The sequence below is a fragment of the Pleurodeles waltl genome, chromosome 1_2 (genome assembly GCF_031143425.1).
Source record: "Pleurodeles waltl isolate 20211129_DDA chromosome 1_2, aPleWal1.hap1.20221129, whole genome shotgun sequence".
Taxonomy (NCBI): Eukaryota; Metazoa; Chordata; class Amphibia; order Caudata; family Salamandridae; genus Pleurodeles; species Pleurodeles waltl.
Window position 1 is genome coordinate 1197598155 of NC_090437.1, and position 21725 is coordinate 1197619879.

The 21725-nt window shown below is 42.4% G+C and overlaps 1 protein-coding gene across 5 annotated transcripts in view; it reads right to left on the reverse strand.

Annotated features, from left to right (window-relative positions):
• FAM193A (family with sequence similarity 193 member A) overlaps positions 1–21725 on the reverse strand; it is a 306086-nt gene that overhangs the window by 132342 nt on the left and 152019 nt on the right. For 4 of the 5 annotated variants that reach the window (XM_069203630.1, XM_069203636.1, XM_069203652.1 and 1 more), the window contains 3 exons: positions 15231–15482; positions 7769–7967; positions 190–462 (listed from right to left, as the gene is read on the reverse strand). In XM_069203630.1, coding sequence (XP_069059731.1) covers positions 190–462; positions 7769–7967; positions 15231–15482 — 724 coding nt within the window. The remainder of the gene's footprint in view (positions 1–189; positions 463–7768; positions 7968–15230; positions 15483–21725) is intronic. The other variant, XM_069203644.1, reaches the window with a different exon arrangement.

Here is a 21725-nt window from a genome sequence, read left to right on the forward strand (position 1 = left end):
GTGTAATGTGAAACTATTTTGACAATATAGTTAAATGCATCAGAATTTAATCTGTACCCTACATATGCACTTTTAGATGTCGTGCAGGTGAATACCTGATTAAAGTAATGGTGCACACATTTTTCAAAGGCTTCAAATAACACTTAAACTGTAAAGCAGACCTAGCACAAAATGCAAACAGTTTCTTACCTATCGAAGATGACCTCTTGGATGACACTTTAAATTGGTTGCTGCTCGACTGCACTGTGGTAGCTGTGCAAGAGACAGAAGAGGTGGCAGAAGAGGTTGCCATGACAACTTTATTTGCTTCTATGAAGGCATCTTGGAAATTGTAAAGACATTTCTTCTTTGCAGTGTTTTTTTTCTCCTTACTATCGGTTACTGCTGTGGTGTCGTTGCTAGTTGTGGTAGGAAGTGCTTCTGGTCTTATTTCAGGGAGTGCTGGTCCTAATATATCACCCCCTTCGGTTAAAAATAAAAGCAACTAATAAGATCTCAATTTTCTATAAACACAATAGAAAAGTGTGAAAATCCTCAAGGGTTCCTGATCTGTGTGTGAATAACTGGGATACACATTAATTAAAACATATATGCAACTATCATTTTACAAAAAATCTTTTGATCGAAAGCAGAGTACAAAACTTCCCACCACATATAATGCTCAAGTACTGCTTATACAGTTCACCACAAATTGCCAGCATTATCCAAAGAAGGCTAGACACAAGAGAGGTAAATCAACGTAAATACTGCCTCAGTATGACAGAGCAGGAACATTGACAGATGCTTAAGCATGCACTTCCTGAAGGACAATAACATGAGAACTAAAGCACACTGGACAGGGAGCACATACAAACAGTAAGGCAGAAAGGCAGAAAGGGTCATACAGTGGGATAGTTAACAGACCATGAAAGATTAAGTACTAATGTGGAGACAGGGAGGTGTCAGTAAACAAACCTACAAAGAGTTACTGACATGATGATATGATGGGCAATCTAGTACAAAACACAATGACAACTCCTACAACTAGGGCAGACTAGTTGTAGGAGTCAAATGTTAGGCGAAGTAATAAATGTAATGCACTTCAATAGGCAATCTTAATTCTCAGCATTAATTTTCTACTGCTCACAATATGAAAACCCCTCCTTAGTCTGTTCTCCCTCTATCCCTAACTCACCCTGCCATCACCCTTACCTTCGCTTGCCACCTTTTTATTTATTTCTGCCCTCCTTACTGTCCCTCCTCTTCCTTTCAGCCCTTTGCCAGAGTTAAAAGCCAATTAAGTCTATAGTGTATGCTCTCTTAACGTTCACTTACTCCCTTAGCACCTTTCCCACCTCATTTTATATTCTGCACACTCTGTTACGACTCGGTCGTCCCATTTCCAGGGGGCGCTGTAAGGGGACTGTCAGAAGCCTGGGAATCACCTTGAACACCTATCTAGAGTCCCTTGCTGACGCCTGTTTGTTTCTCTTTTCTCCATGGTACACTTGTGTAGGACTACTTTTGCTTCTTGGGACTGCAAATCCCATAATGCACAGCTTGGTAGTCAGGAAAACCCGGATTCTGTTTCCCATTGTTTTCAATGGGAGAAGTCCAGTTGCTCCTTTTCACTGGATCCTCTCCTCCAGGACTTGCAAGTGTCCGAAACCACACACACCTGAAACCTCTCCTGTGCAGCCCAGCTTGGAACTGCTTATAAGCAGCCATTTCCTCAAGCTCCCCGTCGTGCATTGGACTTCAATTCCTTTGTGTTACAGACCCCTTGTTGGATGGTGTTCCAGTTTTGTTCCTGTTCTGTTCCAGCCTGATCCTGTTTCTCTGCCCTGTTCCTGATTGTTCCAGCCAGAGTCTGCTCCCTACTTCTTAGCCTTGCACCTGTTTGTTTCTTCCAGAGCCTGCTCCCTGTTTCTCTGCCCTGCTCCTGCCTTGCTTCAGCCTGAACCTGCTCTCTGTTTCCCAGTTCTGTTTACTACTCATTCCTACTCCCTGTATTCCAGTCCTGTCCTTGCCTGTTCCAGCCAGAGCCTGCTCTCAGTTTCCCAGTCCTGTCTCTGTTTGTCCCAGCCAGAAGTTTGCGCCCTGTTTTCAAGTCCTAGTCCCGCCTTTGCTTCAGCCTGAGCCTGTTCCTAGTTCTTGCCTCTGCCTCTTTGTTTGTTCCCTTCTGTTTGTTTCTTCTTGGTTCTTTGTGTCTGGTAAGTGTTCTATCAGTCTTCACCAGTATATACCTGTCCTGTGTACTGGGGTTGGCTCCTGGTTTCCAGGAGGCAATTCCAGCCCCCATCCTTGTCCAGTGTTATACGTTGTATTTCGTGCCTAACAGTGACAGTGTGCTATTGCTGTTTTCTCAGGAATCGCCACTGTGTTTCCAGCTGGACCCACAAGAGCGTGTCCTGTGTATGTAAGTACTATCCTTGTTTGTGCTCTAGGGTCCAGAGACAGAATCACTTCTGCTGCCTCCTTTCTATGGGGCTGGTAGGGTGACTATCTGTAAGAGCAAACTGCACAGAGGCATTGAGATTCCCTGTCACTGTGGGAGGTTCTGCGCCTTACTCTGTGTACAACCCCAGCGTGTTTGTCCACTGGTAATCCGTTTCCTGTTTGTTCACACAAGGGTTGCTCTGCTTTTACTTTCCTGTTTCCTGTGCCTATCCATAGCTGTCCTTTCCGTGTATGCCTTTAGCTGCTCCTCTGCCCCAGTGTACTACCTCTTTAGGATATTCGGTGACCTCAAGGGGTGTCCCAACCAAAGTCCTGATCAGCCCCGTCCGAAACCGTGACAGAATGCACGACCCAAAAATGTCAAGCTCCCCAGGCAGTAAAGGCACACACAGACCTAAAATGCTTTCCTATCATGTTAAGACACCCCTTTCTAAGCCTATACATTCTCTGAAATCCTCTAAAAAAGACCTTAGTTTAAAGGATAGACTTGTTAAAGAAAACCATAACTTGCAAGTTCAGTACTATACTGAGTGGCTTGCTAATCTTTCAATGATAGACTATTATGTTATTTGTGGCTATGACCCCCAGTCCCTGTCTGTAGAAGAATTACAAGGACGTAATGAGTTTTTGCAATATCTATTAGCTGAAGCCAGTAAGAATGTTCGTAACCGTGGAAGTGCTTTTGCTACCTCTGCACAAGACGTTTACTCTCAAGAAAAGATGGTTAATTCCTTGCCTCATGCTAGTGCATCCCAAGTTCACCTCCAGGACTCTGCCATAACAAAGAACCCTGACACTGTTCACGAAGCCACACTAGGGATTCCCTTGTTTTCTGTTGAGTGCTTCAGCCCATCTAGGCCAGTTTCTCAGAATTCAAAGTGCAGTGCTGACTCTTATAAAGATCTATCAGTCCCTCAGAGCTTTCAAGTCAGCAGGCTAGACCCTGTATCTAAGGGATCAGTAAAAACTGTGGGATTCCTTAGTTCAACTCAAATGGCTTGTGCTCCTCCCAAATTGGATGACAGTACATCAGTCTCAATTGCTAAGTGTTGTGCTGACTCTTGTAAGGATCTACCAGTTCCTCAGTGCTTTCAAGTCAGCAGGATAGAACCTGTATCAAAGGGATCAGTAAAGACTGTGGGATTCCTTAGGTCAACTCAAAAGGCTTGTGCTCTCCCCAAACTGGATGATAATACACCAGTCTCAATCCCTAAAAGCTCTGCTAAACCCTTTTCTATTCTGAGTGGGTTTGATAACAATATGGACATACACACACTAAAAGAGCAGTTTTGGCAGATTAAAAGGCAGATATCGGACTTCTATGATGAATATGTTGTAACATACACAAGAAATCGTGCACGTGGGCTCTTTTCATCAATGCAAATTTCACTGTTGCCAGAACCAGACATTCTGTTTATCTGTAAGGTAGAAGAAGTAACAGAGCAGCTGAGGGAAACTACTGCAAGGCAATTTGAAAACCTGAAAAAAGAAAATGATCACCAGCTTTGGCTTAAAGAACAGTATGCTACTTTGTGTGCCTCTCCAAAGACTTCTATCGAGCAGATTGCCCCTTCTATTTATGACAGTCAAAAGACAGCTCCAGTTATATATAGATCAGCCTCTTCTTCAGACTCTCTCTCAGCTTGTAGTTTTCCAGAGAATATCCCTGTGCAGTTGACTGAATCTCTGACATCTCTGAGAGATTTGACACCTCTTGATTCAAAGGATAGATCAGAGTCTTCAGAAGGAAGTGTCTCAGCCCCTCTATCAGAACAAAAAGCCAAAGGAAGAAGAGAGTTCTGATGCAGACTCCAATAGCTGCACCTTAAGAAACCAAGATATGACTTTACTGGAGATTAATGGCAAGTTGTGCAACAGTGTTGAAGAATCTGAATCTAGTGATGACAGTGGTTCCTGCCTTGCCGTGAACAAACCTGCAGATAGTGCTGTACAAATGGCGCACACACCAGAATTTTCAGATTGTGGGAATACTCCTGCCCTTTCAAACAATATCATAGAATTTTCAGACAATAAAGAGACAGTTCCTGTTTCAAGTGAACTAATGGATTTTTCTGACCATGAAGAAATACCCGCAATTACTAAGAATGTAATGGACTTCTCAGAAAGTTTAAAAATCTCTTCTGTGTCAAAGCAAACCGTGGAGATTTCAGACAAGGAACAAAGCCAGCAATCTGAAATCAAGCAGCCTGTCATAAGAAATGAGATCCTTCGCCTAGAACTGGACACAGTTGCAGCCTCAACCACTGATCCTGACCTGCTGATCCCTGCCAATGTGTATCCTGTTTCCAGCTCCACGATTAGTGAAGACAAGATCTCTGAGCTACCGGTATCTGATCTTGATGTAAAACCAGCCACACCAAAGTCACCTGCTGTGTCCCTGAAATTAAAGACTCCTGAAAACCAGCAATCTGAAACCGAAGCTCAAGTGCTGAAAGATGTAATACTTCCCACTAAAACTAAAGACTTGAATTTGAATCTTGTATTCGAAGATCTGATGATAAGTACTGTTCTTAGTGTTTTATTGCAAGAAACCATCATCAATACAAAGGCTAAAGCTGAAGATTTAGATAACAATATAGAGGCGATTTCTGAAGAGACTCCAGTTCTATTTCAATTCAAAGAACAACCTTTCAGTGTTAACAGAGCTGAAGATCAACTACCTGTAGTAGAAACACCTTGCAAAGAAACCATTTCTGATACCACGAATACACCACAGAGCACTTGCAATGAAGAAATCTCAGTCTTGTCAGAAGATCACCCTAAAGAATTAGTTTGTGGAACTTCTACATTTTCAGATGTTAATCCAGTTTCTAAAGACTTAAAAACTCTTGTTGATCCTGTGATTGATACTCCGAAGTCATCCAAAACTAAAGAAAATTCTGAATATTTCATGTTCACCTTGAGAACACCAGTTACCCATGTCTCCCAAGTTTCTATGCTTTGCAAGCCTCAGACCACAATCAATGCAAATACTGCTGCAGAAACAGACATATCCTGCTTGTCAGAAGGAGTTACAGACCTTACTAATACGCCAATTATGTCCTCCAAAGAAGACAGTACTGAACAGGAAACTAAAGTCCTAAAGAATACCGCCCATGATGCAATTCCAGATCTCCTTGCTCCTGAATCCACTTCACCATAAACCAACTCCATGCACTCCTCCTGTATCACTCGAACAATAAAGAGGAAAGACATCGGAGCCCATATGGGTATTAATACATGCTTTGCTCATTGGATGATTCATCTGTGGCAGGACTGTAAACTTATCAACCAAGGTTGGTGTTGGATTTTCTTGCTTTGGCTTTTCCTCTTCAACTTTTTTCAGCCAAAGGATCGCCTTCTCTTCTTGAGCGGACTGGTGGGAGAGGGTATACTGTTACGACTCGGTCGTCCCATTTCCAGGGGGCGCTGTAAGGGGACTGTCAGAAGCCTGGGAATCACCTTGAACACCTATCTAGAGTCCCTTGCTGACGCCTGTTTGTTTCTCTTTTCTCCTTGGTACACTTGTGTAGGACTACTTTTGCTTCTTGGGACTGCAAATCCCATAATGCACAGCTTGGTAGTCAGGAAAACCCGGATTCTGTTTCCCATTGTTTTCAATGGGAGAAGTCCAGTTGCTCCTTTTCACTGGATCCTCTCCTCCAGGACTTGCAAGTGTCCGAAACCACACACACCTGAAACCTCTCCTGTGCAGCCCAGCTTGGAACTGCTTATAAGCAGCCATTTCCTCAAGCTCCCTGTCGTGCATTGGACTTCAATTCCTTTGTGTTACAGACCCCTTGTTGGATGGTGTTCCAGTTTTGTTCCTGTTCTGTTCCAGCCTGATCCGGTTTCCTGTTTCTCTGCCCTGTTCCTGATTGTTCCAGCCAGAGTCTGCTCCCTACTTCTTAGCCTTGTACCTGTTTGTTTCTTCCAGAGCCTGCTCCCTGTTTCTCTGCCCTGCTCCTGCCTTGTTTCAGCCTGAACCTGCTCTCTGTTTCCCAGTTCTGTTTACTACTCATTCCTACTCCCTGTATTCCAGTCCTGTCCTTGCCTGTTCCAGCCAGAGCCTGCTCTCAGTTTCCCAGTCCTGTCTCTGTTTGTCCCAGCCAGAAGTTTGCGCCCTGTTTTCAAGTCCTAGTCCCGCCTTTGCTTCAGCCTGAGCCTGTTCCTAGTTCTTGCCTCTGCCTCTTTGTTTGTTCCCTTCTGTTTCTGTTTCTTCTTGGTTCTTTGTGTCTGGTAAGTGTTCTATCAGTCTTCACCAGTATATACGTGTCCTGTGTACTGGGGTTGGCTCCTGGTTTCCAGGAGGCAATTCCAGCCCCCATCCTTGTCCAGTGTTATACGTTGTATTTCGTGCCTAACAGTGACAGTGTGCTATTGCTGTTTTCTCAGGAATCGCCACTGTGTTTCCAGCTGGACCCACAAGAGCGTGTCCTGTGTATGTAAGTACTATCCTTGTTTGTGCTCTAGGGTCCAGAGACAGAATCACTTCTGCTGCCTCCTTTCTATGGGGCTGGCAGGGTGACTATCTGTAAGAGCAAACTGCACAGAGGCATTGAGATTCCCTGTCACTGTGGGAGGTTCTGCGCCTTACTCTGTGTACAACCCCAGCGTGTTTGTCCACTGGTAATCCGTTTCCTGTTTGTTCACACAAGGGTTGCTCTGCTTTTACTTTCCTGTTTCCTGTGCCTATCCATAGCTGTCCTTTCCGTGTATGCCTTTAGCTGCTCCTCTGCCCCAGTGTACTACCTCTTTAGGATATTCGGTGACCTCAAGGGGTGTCCCAACCAAAGTCCTGATCAGCCCCGTCCGAAACCGTGACACACTCCACATTCTCACATGCTCTTTCTCCTACCCCACTGCCAATGAGCCAATAGAAGACATGCACACATGTTCATGCATGAAGATTAACTACAACAAGGAGGAGCTAAGTCAAACAGGGCAAGTAGACATTCACATTGTGAGAAAAAAATTTGGACAGAAAGGGGGGTGGGGGTGTCGAGAATAAAAATCCCATAATGACTGAACAGCAGTCAGGAGGAAGGACAACTCCTAATGTTCTCAGATGCAAGAATTAAGTGAAGGAGTGTCAAAGATGCTACAGGGTTGCTCACCAATTCCTAGTTTTCTCAGTAGGACAAGCAAACCTGGCCACTAGAAAACAGTGTTCACTAGCAAAGTATGAAGTTAGATTAGCTTTCTATTAAAATAATGTAAACGGCCCTAAAGAAGAAAGCTTTAAAAGGTGTGAGGTCAGAAGTGTCAACATAAATCACTGATCAACTCACCTTTCATTAGCACAATGTATAAAAAATAAAAGCATTACCTGACACGTTATCGGGCAAGAAAGTAGCAGGGTTCCAGTTCTTGTCGTTCATCATTTCTGAGCCCCAAAGACTAATAAATTTGGAACTGTTCCAGTCTGGAGTGCTACCAAAACAGCTTGGATAAATGTGATCTTGAAGCGATGCATTAAAAGGCTGATGCTTATTTGTATGATTCTGAACAGAAGCTGGTGGCAGTGCCTGTAAATTATTCAGGATATTATTTTAAGAAACATTGTATAAATCTTTGAAGATAATTGTAAATTAATTAAACATTAAAAGTTTCACTTATTACAAGTCATGAAAAACCATCATAGTAGGAAGATATAAATCCCCAAAACAATGTGCTTACTTCCAGTCTGGATGCTTTCTAATGATTGCAGAAAGTCAATGTCACACAGTTTCTGTTAAGATGTATCAACATTGTTAACAACCACATTTTTAAATTCGATCTTCAATGAAGGCATGCTGTATGTATAGTCAGTGGCTCAACATTTAATGGAAAAATGTGGTCAAGGTCTAATACATGCCCCCAGCCTCAATTAAAAGCATGCAAACTTCCTTCCTAGTACCTTGCACTAGCCCCAAATTCGAGGATGACAAATCATAAAGAGGAGGTGTCTAAAGGGGCAAGAGGAAGAGGAGGGTTCACTAAGGCACATGGGGTACTGGGGGAGTAAAAAATAAATAAATATTGAGTGGGAGGAGGTGCATGGTTAAGTTGCACAAAACACTGACATTTTTATGTGTGGTGTGGGCCACTCGCATACTGCACAATAAGAATATTTGTCACCTCCCAGTCCCATGTGAAAACAGATGCATCATCAGTTTTTGTTGACCTTGGGCAGAAGCACAAATGCATTCACTCAGACTGTTCTATACAGAGGTCCAGAAGAAAATATTTACACTTGGAGCTACAGCCAGGGCGTCTTATATCCCTCCACATGCCAGGATGCTACCCCCCTTTAAAATCTCCTCCCCAGTTGCTAATAACTTTGGAGCCATTTGACGCTTCAGCACTAACACTGAGCTGCCAGAATTGGGAATAAAATTAGTAATTACAGGAGCATTAGGGGACTGGTTACATGGGAGGTGGCTGCCTGCGTCAAACAACCACTGCTCAAGGAGGAAGGCTATGTCCAGTGATGATCAGCCACAAAGTGGGTTTCAAGAAGGGCCTATAATGCGGTCATGCCTTACAGTCAAGAAGGGCCTATAATGCTGTCATGCCTTACAGTCAACCCCTTCTGTGAGCACATGAGAGCTAAGCACATCAGGAGCTGGCTGCAACAAGAAGTGATATTTGTAAACAACTAAAGAAAATGTTTAGCTTAAAAAAAAACAAAAAAAACTGAAATTAAATGAAAAAACACAACAAATTAGTTGTGTTTGGAGTAGTGCAAATGCTAATCTTTTCATTGAAGAGAAAAGAAACTTAAAGCAAAAACCATAAGGAAGTGAAGTTATTTTTCTACTGCAAAATTTAACCACTTGAAGTTCACTAGTTATGGTACACTATGCAAACCACAACTCCCACCCTGCAATGTACTGCTTATGATCTCGCACATGACATCACTGATTACATTTCATATGGCATTACTGATATAACAGGTCAATAACTGGTGAAATCCATGTCAAGATCGCTGATGTTCTCATTTTTCATCAAAAAAAGGAGCAATTAACAAGCAGTCTTGACCAACCTTCGATCTTATGAGTACCTCGGACACCCATATATCTACTATCATCCAATCATAAAGCCAGCTGCAGTCAACCACCATCACACATCCAAATAGCTAACATCATATGTGCCATCATCTGGTCACACACCAATTATCAAATACCAATGCATGATCAACAGCCCATGACAACACTCACAAGACGGCCACACCCCCTCTGAAACAAGGCCACAGAACTCAACATTAGTAGACAGCACTATATACTACCATATAACAAATGACCTAAGTCAACACACCTTCCAGACAATGACAAATACACCCAGTATATTTAAAGGAACACCATCATATGGCCCATATAGTTGCTATTATGTACAGCCACTTAACCACCAAACACTTACATATCTTCATCTACCAATAGCCAACACAGCATCATATGTCAAAACAATCACACACTCAACACAATATATGACAACAAACACCCACCACCATAAGAGTGCCACACAGCCTCCATCAGACATCGGCACAATATATGCATCAAGTTTAAATCTGTAAAATTGTTTTTGAAAAACTGAATGTGACAAAGATTGGCAGTTGATGAAACCAATAAGCACATCTGTGAGGTTGGGCATTAAGTTATTCACAGTGGTAGTGGTGTGAGTTATGTTTTGCCTAAGTTAGTCACATTAAGAGTCACGATCAGCCACTGTTCCCAAGAAAATCTCAGTTTTTCCTGTTGGAGTCCATGATCAGGCCTCGAAAAATCTTAAAATTGTAACTAGACCTGCAGGTCAAGTAGCTTGAATAATCTACTCAACCTAACTATAATGTACTGGACCTGGAAACGGGTCTCAAATTGTGTGATCCTAGGCAAATATTATTCTTTACAGTCACTGTGTTTTTCATTTTGAGTGCACCTTCAAATATGTGAGTTCAGCATTTCTGCTGTAAAACAAAGTCCTCTTTTGTTTGATTAAATACACTTAACATTTGCTCCATGTATAATAAATCTAGCCCACAAATAGGCTACACATGGATCCACGCATGACTTGCCTCTTAGTTTACTAATAGTTTTGCCATCCGGGCAAAGGGGTATTTCTCAGTTTATGTTTCAACACTCACTTTTAATAAGTATATTACTAAAGCATGCTGTGGTAGTGCACGGTCATTTACAGACTGAAATTTCCAAGAATTGTCCAAAAACCTTCCCCGTAACTTGCAGTTTTTCTAATAAAACTATATTGTGCAATCTGTGAACACGGGGTTTCAGAAAACATTTATCATTTGCACATCACCAAGTAAAGTGTTCTGACTTGTTTTCATCCTATTAAAATACTTTTTTTACAATTACACAGAAGTACTAAAAATGGTCTTTCACAGCTACTGAAATATATTTTGAAATGTTTGTAAAGTTGACTTAGCTATATAAATGTTGTGTGTTAGGAAAAACCTGATACCAAAAGCCTCTCATTTCACATAGGTCAGACAGTTCACCTTAGTTTTGAAGTCACAAGGAAAAGTATTTGCACTGCAAGAAGACAAACTGACTTTTGACCTGTGTCTTAGAACACAGAGCAAATGTGACAAGAATAAGATATAAATGGAATCTCAATTGCTAATTCAGTTTCTGACTGAACAGAACGATTGTTCTTTGTCCACTTGCCAGAAGGGTCGAGTGGAATCTAAAAATAGCTCGACCTCATAAAATAAAACTCGCCATAGTGAGTGTGAGTAGATTTTTCAAACCCTGAAAGATGTGAGTAGTTGCCCAAGATGTATTCTACTGTATTGTTTTGTGTGTGTGTGTTTATGCGCAGATCACACACATGGTGTGATGCTCAACAGCATTTGAGGACAGGCTGCATGCTACTTCATGGGAAGGCAATGTTTGGATGAGTGTTGGTGTGTTGTGTGAACTCTATGGTTAGTGTTTTGATGATGGGCTTGAGAATCTGAGTTGTGCTCTTCTCTTCATTTGTCACTGTGCTTAGGTAAAAAGTTGAAACAAAAAGGAGTGTAGGATAGAGCACGTAAGCATTACTACTGGTGAATGGATTTGTTGAGTGTGTGCATGCATTATGATGTCCATGGGCAGGGCTTTCAAGTTGTGGCTATTTGGACAACAAAAATCAGTACTGTAATGATGAGGCTGTACATATGCAGTCATGCAAACATGCACATATCTACCATCTTACAGTGTTCTGTATTGGACCCAAAAAAAAAAAAAGAAAAACACACACACACATTTAGTGTGAACCACTCCCTCAGTTATGCTTTCTTTTGAGGACTATGGGAAAGTCCAGCATTCACACTAAGGTGGCAGATAATCACCCGTGTGACTAAACATTACACAGCGGATGCAGGGTACAATCCACTTAAATGGCAAATATATCACCAGCTATGCCATTTACTTGGGCAAATCTGCTAAGAAGCTGCAGAGGTGTGTAACCCATGTGAACGTTAAATAAGCCACCAGCTCTATTAAATCTCGTGTGACTACCCAAGAGCAACGGACGAGCGAACAACATGAATGATGTACAGCACATCACACTGTGATTATACAAATAACGGCAGCACTGGTTCCTTTACTGGTGGATGGGTACGTCCACAAGGGTTAGAAGCAGATCAACCAGTATTAATAGCCAGTATGCAATTAAACTTAGTTTGTGTAATGCAGGTTAGTCCAGGATTGACAGAAGAGCAAGTTGGCAATTTTCTTTTTAATTCGAATGAAGTTCAATTCAATTAAACGGTGTCAATGTAATAGTCTCTATAGCTGGGCCACACTGTTTACACAATTTGAATTCAGGTGGCATGTAAGTAGGTTTAGTCAAACGTGTACATCAGAAAAACACTGCAATAAGCTAGATAATGTGCTAATATTTAATGATTATATTTTAGGTGAGGTTTAAATGGAATGAATGTAGCAGCTAGCGGTACTGCTGATAATACTTCATTGTGGTGGTATGGTTTAAACAAACCTATCCATTGAGTATACTTTCACTTACACACATTTGTGTAAGTGATAAATTTAAGTGGTGCTGTTTATACAGTGCTTTTTACTGTAGTGCCAAGTACTCTGTCTTCCTCAGATCCCTGGATGTTTTAGATCACAGGTTTACAAACTATGACTGTCGCAACTTGCCTACCTTTAATGGACTTGAGGTGGGCGATTTTCCAATGCAACTAAAGCATCATGTGGTAGCACACTGTCATTTACAGACCGCACATTTTCAATTGAAATGGCCACTAAATTTGAAGAGACATACCTTTTTACTGATAAAACTATATACTACACCGATGATCATGTGTGGAAATAGAATTTTTGTGATTTATCCTTTGTGCTTTATCAAGTGCCTCAAATAAAAATAGTGCTCAATTTTTGCTAACCCAACTACTGGATGCATACCGTTCATTTGCAGGTATTCACATGTTGTGCATTGCAAACACATCCTTCATTGTCACACAATTCACTTAAAAAACCCTGCTCGTTTTACAGTGAGAGAAAGAAAAATGGACACAAATCTCCACGTTAAAACACATGAAAGAGGTCTAACCTCGGTATTTGAATCACTGGCAAACGTGATAATTTAAACACTGAATATAAAGGCAACTTTATTTATTGCTCTGACCTTTGCAACCCACTACAAATCAGCTTACGGCCAACACACAGCTTGGAAAGCACTGTGTCAGGTGGTACTCATGTTTGTCACAATACAATATGGATTATGAGTGCAGTTGCTAAATAGGATACTCTTCCTATAAGCAAGCAAGATCCGGTTTGGTGCCATGCTAGATCAGAATGAGCTCTGAATCCCTTTGAGGCTCATTTAAGAGGGGTTTGGGCTTCTGTCGAGCTGGTTGAGCTGGGCAACATCTCAAGGTCACTGAATGTTTCAGGAGTTACAGCTGTCAGCAGATAGAGAATAGCCCCAGTACAGTCCATAAACCAAAATTGGCATGAACCTAATGGTTTCTCCTTACTCATTAAGATGCCCAAAACAGTGGGAAAAGATGGTTGCGCTAAGGCAGTTAGTTGCAAGATACAGGTTGATACCTAAAGTTCGTCACCAATGGGAAATTTCTTCTGGATGACCCCTCTATTCAGTCTGCAAATCTCCTGTAATGACAAAAGGCCATTGAGCCCTTTTGTGGTTTGGCGCAAGGCCGAGTTTCTTTTACAGTCTCGGTCTGTAGCTTAGTCTCCAAAGCTGCCACTTGCTACCTTACTCATCTTTTTTATGACTCTAAAGTTACATGTCAGATCAGAGTATCATTGTTAGCTAATGGGAATGCAACACAACATGTGACCTATAAACACCAGTTGTCAACGACTAGGCTATGCACATTAGCCACAGATAGTCCTAGTACTCGAAAAGAGGATCCTAAAGAGATTAAGGAGACAGGATGCAAACTACTTGAGAATTTGCAGGTGTAGCCTAGGGAGAGGATCATCTGGTACATTGACTGTTGGCAACCAGTGTTGAATGGTGCTGCTTTCCCCTCCGCTGTGTCGACTGCCTCGACAGAGTCCTGCCATTACATCATTTTAGTGTCGTCATTACTGTAGGTCACAGCCGTCCTGGAGTATGTTTCTGCGTTTTGCTCTGGTTTAGTGCACCCATCTCTTCTTACTTTAAAGGGTCTTTGGCTGAAAATTAGCACAGGCATCGCACCCCTCCAAAGCACGGTTTCTGGCCAGCACACATTGCTGACTTGGTGACTATCCTTCTGCGCTAACAAGTCTGACTTGGTTGCTACCCTTCTGTGCCAACTTATGTTGGCATCTAGTGCAGAACCTGAACGCCATATGTTTCACACTCCTTGATACATTCTCCGCACCATGCGGTAGAACTAAGTCTTGCAGGCTAATCCAATCCTAAACTTTCAGAAATTATCAGCGTTCATCAGTGGTTGTACTTGGTGTTCAGAAAGTTTGCTTTCAGTGTTTTTGAGGCCCTAAAACTTCTCCAATCCGTACTGGAGCTCAAGCCACTGCATCCAGACCCAACAGCAGAAAAGTGGAAGATGGCAATCAGACAATGGAATATGCAGGGCATAGGTCTAACATCATAGGGGATGGAAACGCCACCAAATGGTCTGTGACTACTACTACAAATAATAATAATAATAATAATAATAATAATAATTTTAAAAAAGGAGAGAGAGAAAAGAATTAGAGCCAATTCTCAAACCCAACCACTAGATGGCAGAGTAATGCGCAGCATGTGAATCCAGAAATATTCATGCTGCAAAGCTAATGAAGCAGTACAGTTGCCAAGGGTAAGTTTGAAGTGAGATCTGTGGAATAGACATCTAAGTAGTGTTCAGAAATTGCTGAGTATAGTGTCAGTAAACTATGAAGGCTGCTAAACAAAACTGCTGGTTCTCAGGAGTATGTGCTTTCCTCAACTTGTGAAGATGAGTATTTATCTATGGGGGTGGCTTAAATTGGGCTGAAGGGGCAGAAAAGTTAAAGGTATGGGCTAGTTTTAGAATGTCACTTTAATTATCGAACGACTAGGTGTGAATATAGTTAGGCATAATTTCAAGTTTTTTAAAAATATATATTTTAGACTAGCCAATGATGCAGAATAAGGGGTTGAATAAAAAAAAAGTGCATGTGCTTGTTTGCAGAACCAAGATAAATTCTATTTACCACCTGGTGTTAATGCCTTTTTAACCACCTCTAGAAACAAATACTGCATAAGCACAAATTAAACCGGGTTAGGTAGAGTTTTAACAATGTATTATTCTAATTGTACTACTGCAAAACATGTTCAAAACATACCTTATTGTGTGCAAATGGTGATGCTGTATACAAACTGGGATGAATTATCGGTCGAGGCAAGTGAGGAACAGTGTGCAATGGTAAATGTCCATGAATATGGGGGTAAAGATGAAGTGCAGGATGCGGAGGTTTGTCTGGATTCATAAACTGATGTCCAGCAGAAAAACGTCCAGCAGTTAGTGGGGATGGAGGTAGACCTGTTGTTTCTTGCTTGCAAACATGACATTCACAAGCATGTGGATTTTGGTCAGCCTACAAAATGAAGAGAACAGTTTACACTTATCACTGCTGTTTTGTCAATTGCATCAAAACAAGTACAACATTTAGAATATACCCAGCAATTACCCTCCAAAGAATATTTCTCCTTTAAAACAAGATCCTAAGTCAAGAAAAGATACATTACTATTAAAAGAAGAGGAACTGAGCTGCATTTACTGAACACCCCTAAACGCATTAAGTGGCACAAGTATTATAACTTGTGGTGTTTGAGGGAGTGGACGAAAGGTGGTGTTGAAATATGCCCCTCTCAGCCATCAGAAATATCCACACTATCGCTACTTTCTGAAGATATCAAACACTTCTCTTCAATAAACTATATGCTTGCACTGATCAGACTTCTTAGTCTATTACGCCACCACACCACTTTATTTGTTTAAATCTTGGCAAATAAACTCCCCAAATAAAATATATAAGAGCACGAAAATACATTGTGATAAAGAAGTTAATTACCTTTGCTATTCAGCACAGGTCTCTCTACTGGAATTATTGTCACGGCCCAACTGAATAAACCCTGCTTTATAGCACTATGTAAGAGTTTTTCATTGTGGGGAAGGACTTACACTGAAACGCTGTCCTTCACAGCCCCGTACACACACACACCTTTCCACCATTCTCCCTCCTTTTCCATCAGCCTCCCACACAAAAAGCTAGGCACCATACAGAAAGAGGCTGCAAAGTGAGAGCACTTGTGTCCCAGATCAATTGTAGAAACGTCTTTATCTGAACAAACTCAGCCTTCGAATATGGATTCAACATTCTTGAGAATGTTCAATGAATCAGCGGAATGCACGCACTATCTGTCTACACCACCAAACTACAAGGATGTCCACTCCCATGTTAATCCCTACAAAATAGGAGGCTGGCGGAAATCTGTCCTATGGTCGTGTCTGGGTAGATCATCACTATCTGCATCTGCACTAATCAACATCAGCTCCTAAGTGTTGAAGTTCAGTGATGAAGTACACATGTCCCAATAAACACAGAGTGTTCCCCTACAATGTACCACCCACCATATTTTGAGGACTCAGTGATAACTAGAAATTGTGGACAGAAAAAGCTAGAGGGGCATCCCAGGAGTGAGAGTCCAAAAAGGATAGACTGACTTGGATGAACTTTGACAAGACATACAGCAGCTGGTCCCAAAGTTTAAACAGATAACGGTGCAGGAAACACCACCTGCCACTTCCTTCCACTTACTCTTCATGTTAGGACTTGTGTTTCAGAATGTAATGTGCATCACACTGGCATAGATAAGGTTTAGTAACTTTTGCACATAGAGGGCTGACTAACATTTTTTACCAGATTACCAAACAAATGTTTTTGCAACATTAATTTAGAGCACCCAGGACTAATTTTAATTGCAAAAATAAAGCTGTTCCTGATATACATGCACAATACATAAAAAAAATGAAGACAAGGACCAGCACTACTAAGCAGCAGAGTGTGAGGAATCGATTAAAGCTTCGGTGTTGAGCTTTCCTCAATAAATGATGTGATTACCACCAATGAGGTTAAAGGCAAAGCACTGAATTTCATAATCTCAATTTAGCTATGATGGGGCAATTACACAGCTCGTTCTAGAATGAAAATGTCACTTACCCAGTGTACATCTGTTCGTGGCATCAGTCGCAGTAGATTCGCATGTTCTGCAATAGCTCGCCATCTGGTGTTGGGCCGGAGTGTTACAAGTTGTTTTTCTTCGAAGAAGTCTTTCGAGTCACGGGACCGAGTGACTCCTCCTTTTCTCTCCATTGCGCATGGGCGTCGACTCCATCTTCGATTGTTTTTCCCCGCAGAGGGTGAGGTAGGAGTTGAATTGTAGTAATAGTGCCCATGCAATGGAGTGACTAAGTATGCACCTATTTAAGGTTGAGATGATACATATATAAATAATTGAAGGTAACTTCCAAACTGCTACAGGCTTCCGGGGAGGCGGGTGGGCACATGCGAATCTACTGCGACTGATGCCACGAACAGATGTACACTGGGTAAGTGACATTTTCAGTTCGATGGCATCTGTCGCTGTAGATACGCATGTTCTGCATAGACTAGTAAGCAGTTATTTCCCGAAAAGCGGTGGATCAGCCTGTAGGAGTGGAAGTAGTCTGAAATAATGTCCTTAATACGGCTTGACCTACTGTGGCTTGTTGTGCGGATAACACGTCTACACAGTAGTGCTTGGTGAATGTGTGAGGCGTAGACCATGTGGCTGCCTTACATATTTCTTGCATTGGGATGTTTCCTAGAAAGGCCATGGTAGCACCTTTCTTTCTGGTTGAGTGTGCCCTTGGTGTAATGGGCAGCTGTCGTTTAGCTTTAAGGTAGCAGATTTGGATGCATTTAACTATCCATCTGGCTATACCTTGTTTTGAAATTGGGTTTCCTGCATGAGGTTTTTGAAATGCAATAAAGAGTTGTTTAGTCTTTCTGATGTTTTTTGTTCTGTCAATGTAATACATCAATGCTCTTTTGACATCTAATGTATGTAGTGCCCTTTCAGCTACGGTATCTGGCTGTGGAAAGAACACTGGAAGTTCCACTGTTTGATTTAGATGGAACGGTGAAATAACCTTTGGCAAAAATTTAGGATTGGTCCTTAGGACGACTTTATTTTTGTGTAGTTGTATAAAAGGTTCCTGTATAGTAAACGCCTGAATCTCGCTTACTCTTCTCAGGGAAGTAATGGCGATGAGAAATGCCACCTTCCAGGTTAGGAACTGTATGTCGCAGGAGTGCATGGGTTCAAAAGGTGGACCCATAAGTCTAGTTAGGACAACATTTAGGTTCCATGAAGGAACAGGTAGTGTTCTTGGTGGTATAATTCTCCTAAGGCCCTCCATGAATGCTTTAATGACTGGTATTTTATATAGGGAAGTTGAATAGGTAGTCTGCAGGTATGCAGATATTGCTGCAAGGTGAATCTTAATGGAAGAGAAAGCTAGGTTAGATTTTTGTAAGTGAAGCAAGTAACCCACTACATGTTCTGGAGTTGTGTGTAATGGTTGTATTTGATTAATATGGCAGTAGCAAACAAACCTCTTCCATTTACTTGCATAGCAGTGCCTGGTGGATGGCCTTCTTGCTTGTTTTATGACTTCCATACATTCTTGGGTAAGTTGTAAGTGCCCGAATTCTAGGATTTCAGGAGCCAGATTGCTAGATTCAGCGATGCTGGATCTGGGTGTCTGATCTTTTGGTTGTGCTGTGTCAACAGATCTGGCCTGTTGGGCAATTTGATGCAGGGTACCACTGATAGGTCTAGTAGCGTTGTGTACCAGGGTTGCCTTGCCCAAGTTGGTGCTATCAATATGAGTTTGAGTTTGCTTTGACTGAGTTTGTTTACCAGGTAAGGAAGGAGAGGGAGAGGAGGAAAAGCGTAAGCAAATATCCCTGACCAGTTCATCCATAGGGCATTGCCTTGGGATTGTTTGTGTGGGTATCTGGATGCGAAGTTTTGGCATTTTGCGTTCTCCCTTGTCGCAAACAAGTCTATCTGAGGTGTTCCCCAGAGTTTGAAATAAGTGTTCAGAATTTGGGGGTGAATTTCCCATTCGTGGACCTGTTGGTGATCTCGAGAGAGATTGTCTGCGAGTTGATTTTGTATCCCTGGTATAAAGTGTGCAATTAGGCGAATTTGGTTGTGAATTGCCCAATGCCAAATTTTTTGTGCTAGCAGGCTTAACTGCGTGGAGTGCGTCCCCCCCTGCTTGTTTAGATAATACATTGTTGTCATGTTGTCTGTTTTGACGAGAATGTATTTGTGAACTATTATTGGTTGGAAAGCCTTTAGTGCTTGAAAAACTGCTAGAAGTTCTAGGTGATTGATATGCAGTTTTGTTTGATGTACGTTCCATTGTCCTTGTATGCTGTGTTGATCGAGGTGTGCTCCCCACCCTGTCATGGAAGCATCTGTTGTTATTACGTATTGTGGCACTGGGTCTTGGAAAGGCCGCCCCTTGTTTAAATTTATGTTGTTCCACCACAGAAGCGAGAGGTAAGTTTGGCGGTCTATTAACACCAGATCTAAAAGGTGACCCTGTGCTTGAGACCACTGTGATGCTAGGCATTGTTGTAAGGGCCTCATGTGCAGTCTTGCGTTTGGGACAATGGCTATGCATGATGACATCATGCCTAGGAGTTGTAATACCATCTTTGCCTGTATCTTTTGTGTTGGATACATGCGTTGTATGATGGTGTTGAAATTTTGAATTCTTTGTGGACTTGGAGTGGCTACTCCTTTTGATGTGTCTATTATGGCTCCCAGGTATTGTTGTACCTTGCGTGGCAGAATTTTGGATTTTGTGAAATTGACGGTGAACCCTAGTTTGAAGAGAGTTTGTATGATCTGATTTGTGTGATTTGAGCACTGTTTGAACGAATGGGCCTTGATTAGCCAGTCGTCCAAATATGGGAACACATGTATTTGCTGCCTTCTTATGTGTGCAGCGACTACCGCTAGACATTTGGTAAAGACTCTTGGTGCGGTTGTTAATCCGAAAGGCAGTACCTTGAATTGGTAATGTATTCCTTTGAATACAAACCTTAGGTATTTCCTGTGCGATGGGTGTATTGGTATATGGAAATAAGCATCCTTGAGGTCTAAAGTTGCCATGTAGTCGTGTAGTTTTAGCAATGGCAATACTTCCTGTAGTGTGACCATGTGGAAGTGGTCTGATTTGATGAAAGTGTTCACTACTCTGAGGTCTAGGATTGGTCTCAGTGTTTTGTCCTTCTTTGGTATCAGAAAGTACAGTGAGTAAACTCCTGTGTTTATTTGTGTGTTTGGCACTAATTCGATTGCATTCTTTTGCAATAGTGCCTGCACTTCTATCTCCAGGAGATTGGAATGGTGTGTTGTTAAATTTTGTGCTTTTGGTGGTAGGTTTGGAGGGAATTGTAGAAATTCTATGCAATAACCATGTTGGATAATTGCTAGAACCCAAGTGTCTGTAGTGATTTCCTCCCATGCTTTGTAATAATGGCCTATTCTTCCCCCCACTGGTGTTGTGTGGAGGGGGTGAGTGACCTGTGAGTCACTGTTTAGTAGTAGGGGCTTTGGGGCTTTGAAATCTTCCTCTATTTCTAGGGAATTGCCCTCCTCTATATTGTCCCCGAAAACCTCCTCTATACTGTCCCTGGTAAGTGGACGGTGTGGCTTGTGAGGTGCTGGCTTGTGTGCTTTGACCTCGAAACCCCCCTCGAAAGGGCGTTTTACGGAATGTGCTGTAATTCCCTCTGCTCTGCGGGGAGTAGAGTGCGCCCATGGCTTTGGCAGTGTCCGTATCTTTTTTGAGTTTCTCAATCGCTGTGTCCACTTCTGGACCGAACAGTTCTTTTTCATTAAAAGGCATATTGAGAACTGCTTGTTGAATCTCTGGTTTAAATCCAGACGTTCGGAGCCATGCATGCCTTCTGATAGTTACAGATGTATTAATTGTCCGTGCAGCTGTATCTGCAGCGTCCATGGAGGAGCGGATCTGGTTGTTGGAAATGGTCTGTCCCTCCTCAACCACTTGTTTTGCCCTATTTTGTAAGTCCTTGGGCAGATGTTCAATGAGATGTTGCATCTCGTCCCAGTGGGCTCTGTCATAGCGCGCAAGTAGTGCCTGGGAGTTCGCGATGCGCCACTGGTTTGCAGCTTGTGCTGCGACTCTTTTACCAGCTGCATCGAACTTGCGACTTTCTTTATCTGGGGGTGGTGCATCTCCAGATGTGTGAGAGTTGGCCCTTTTCCTAGCTGCTCCTACAACGACAGAGTCTGGTGGCAGCTGTGTAGTGATGAAAGCCGGGTCTGTAGGAGGCGCCTTATACTTTTTTTCCACCCTTGGTGTGATTGCCCTACTTTTGACCGGCTCCTTAAAGATGTCTTTTGCGTGCCGGAGCATACCAGGGAGCATAGGCAGGCTTTGGTAGGAGCTGTGGGTGGAGGAGAGGGTGTTGAATAAGAAATCATCCTCGACCTGTTCTGAGTGGAGGCTTACGTTGTGAAATTGTGCTGCTCTAGCCACCACTTGAGAATACGCGGTGCTGTCTTCTGGTGGAGATGGCTTTGTAGGGTATGCCTCCGGACTGTTATCTGACACTGGGGCGTCGTATAGGTCCCATGCGTCCTGATCTTGGTCACCCTGGCTCATGGTGGTGTGAGCTGGGGAGTGTGATGGAGTTTGTGCTGGTGAGACGTTAATCACAGGCGGAGGAGAGGGTGGTGGGGTAACT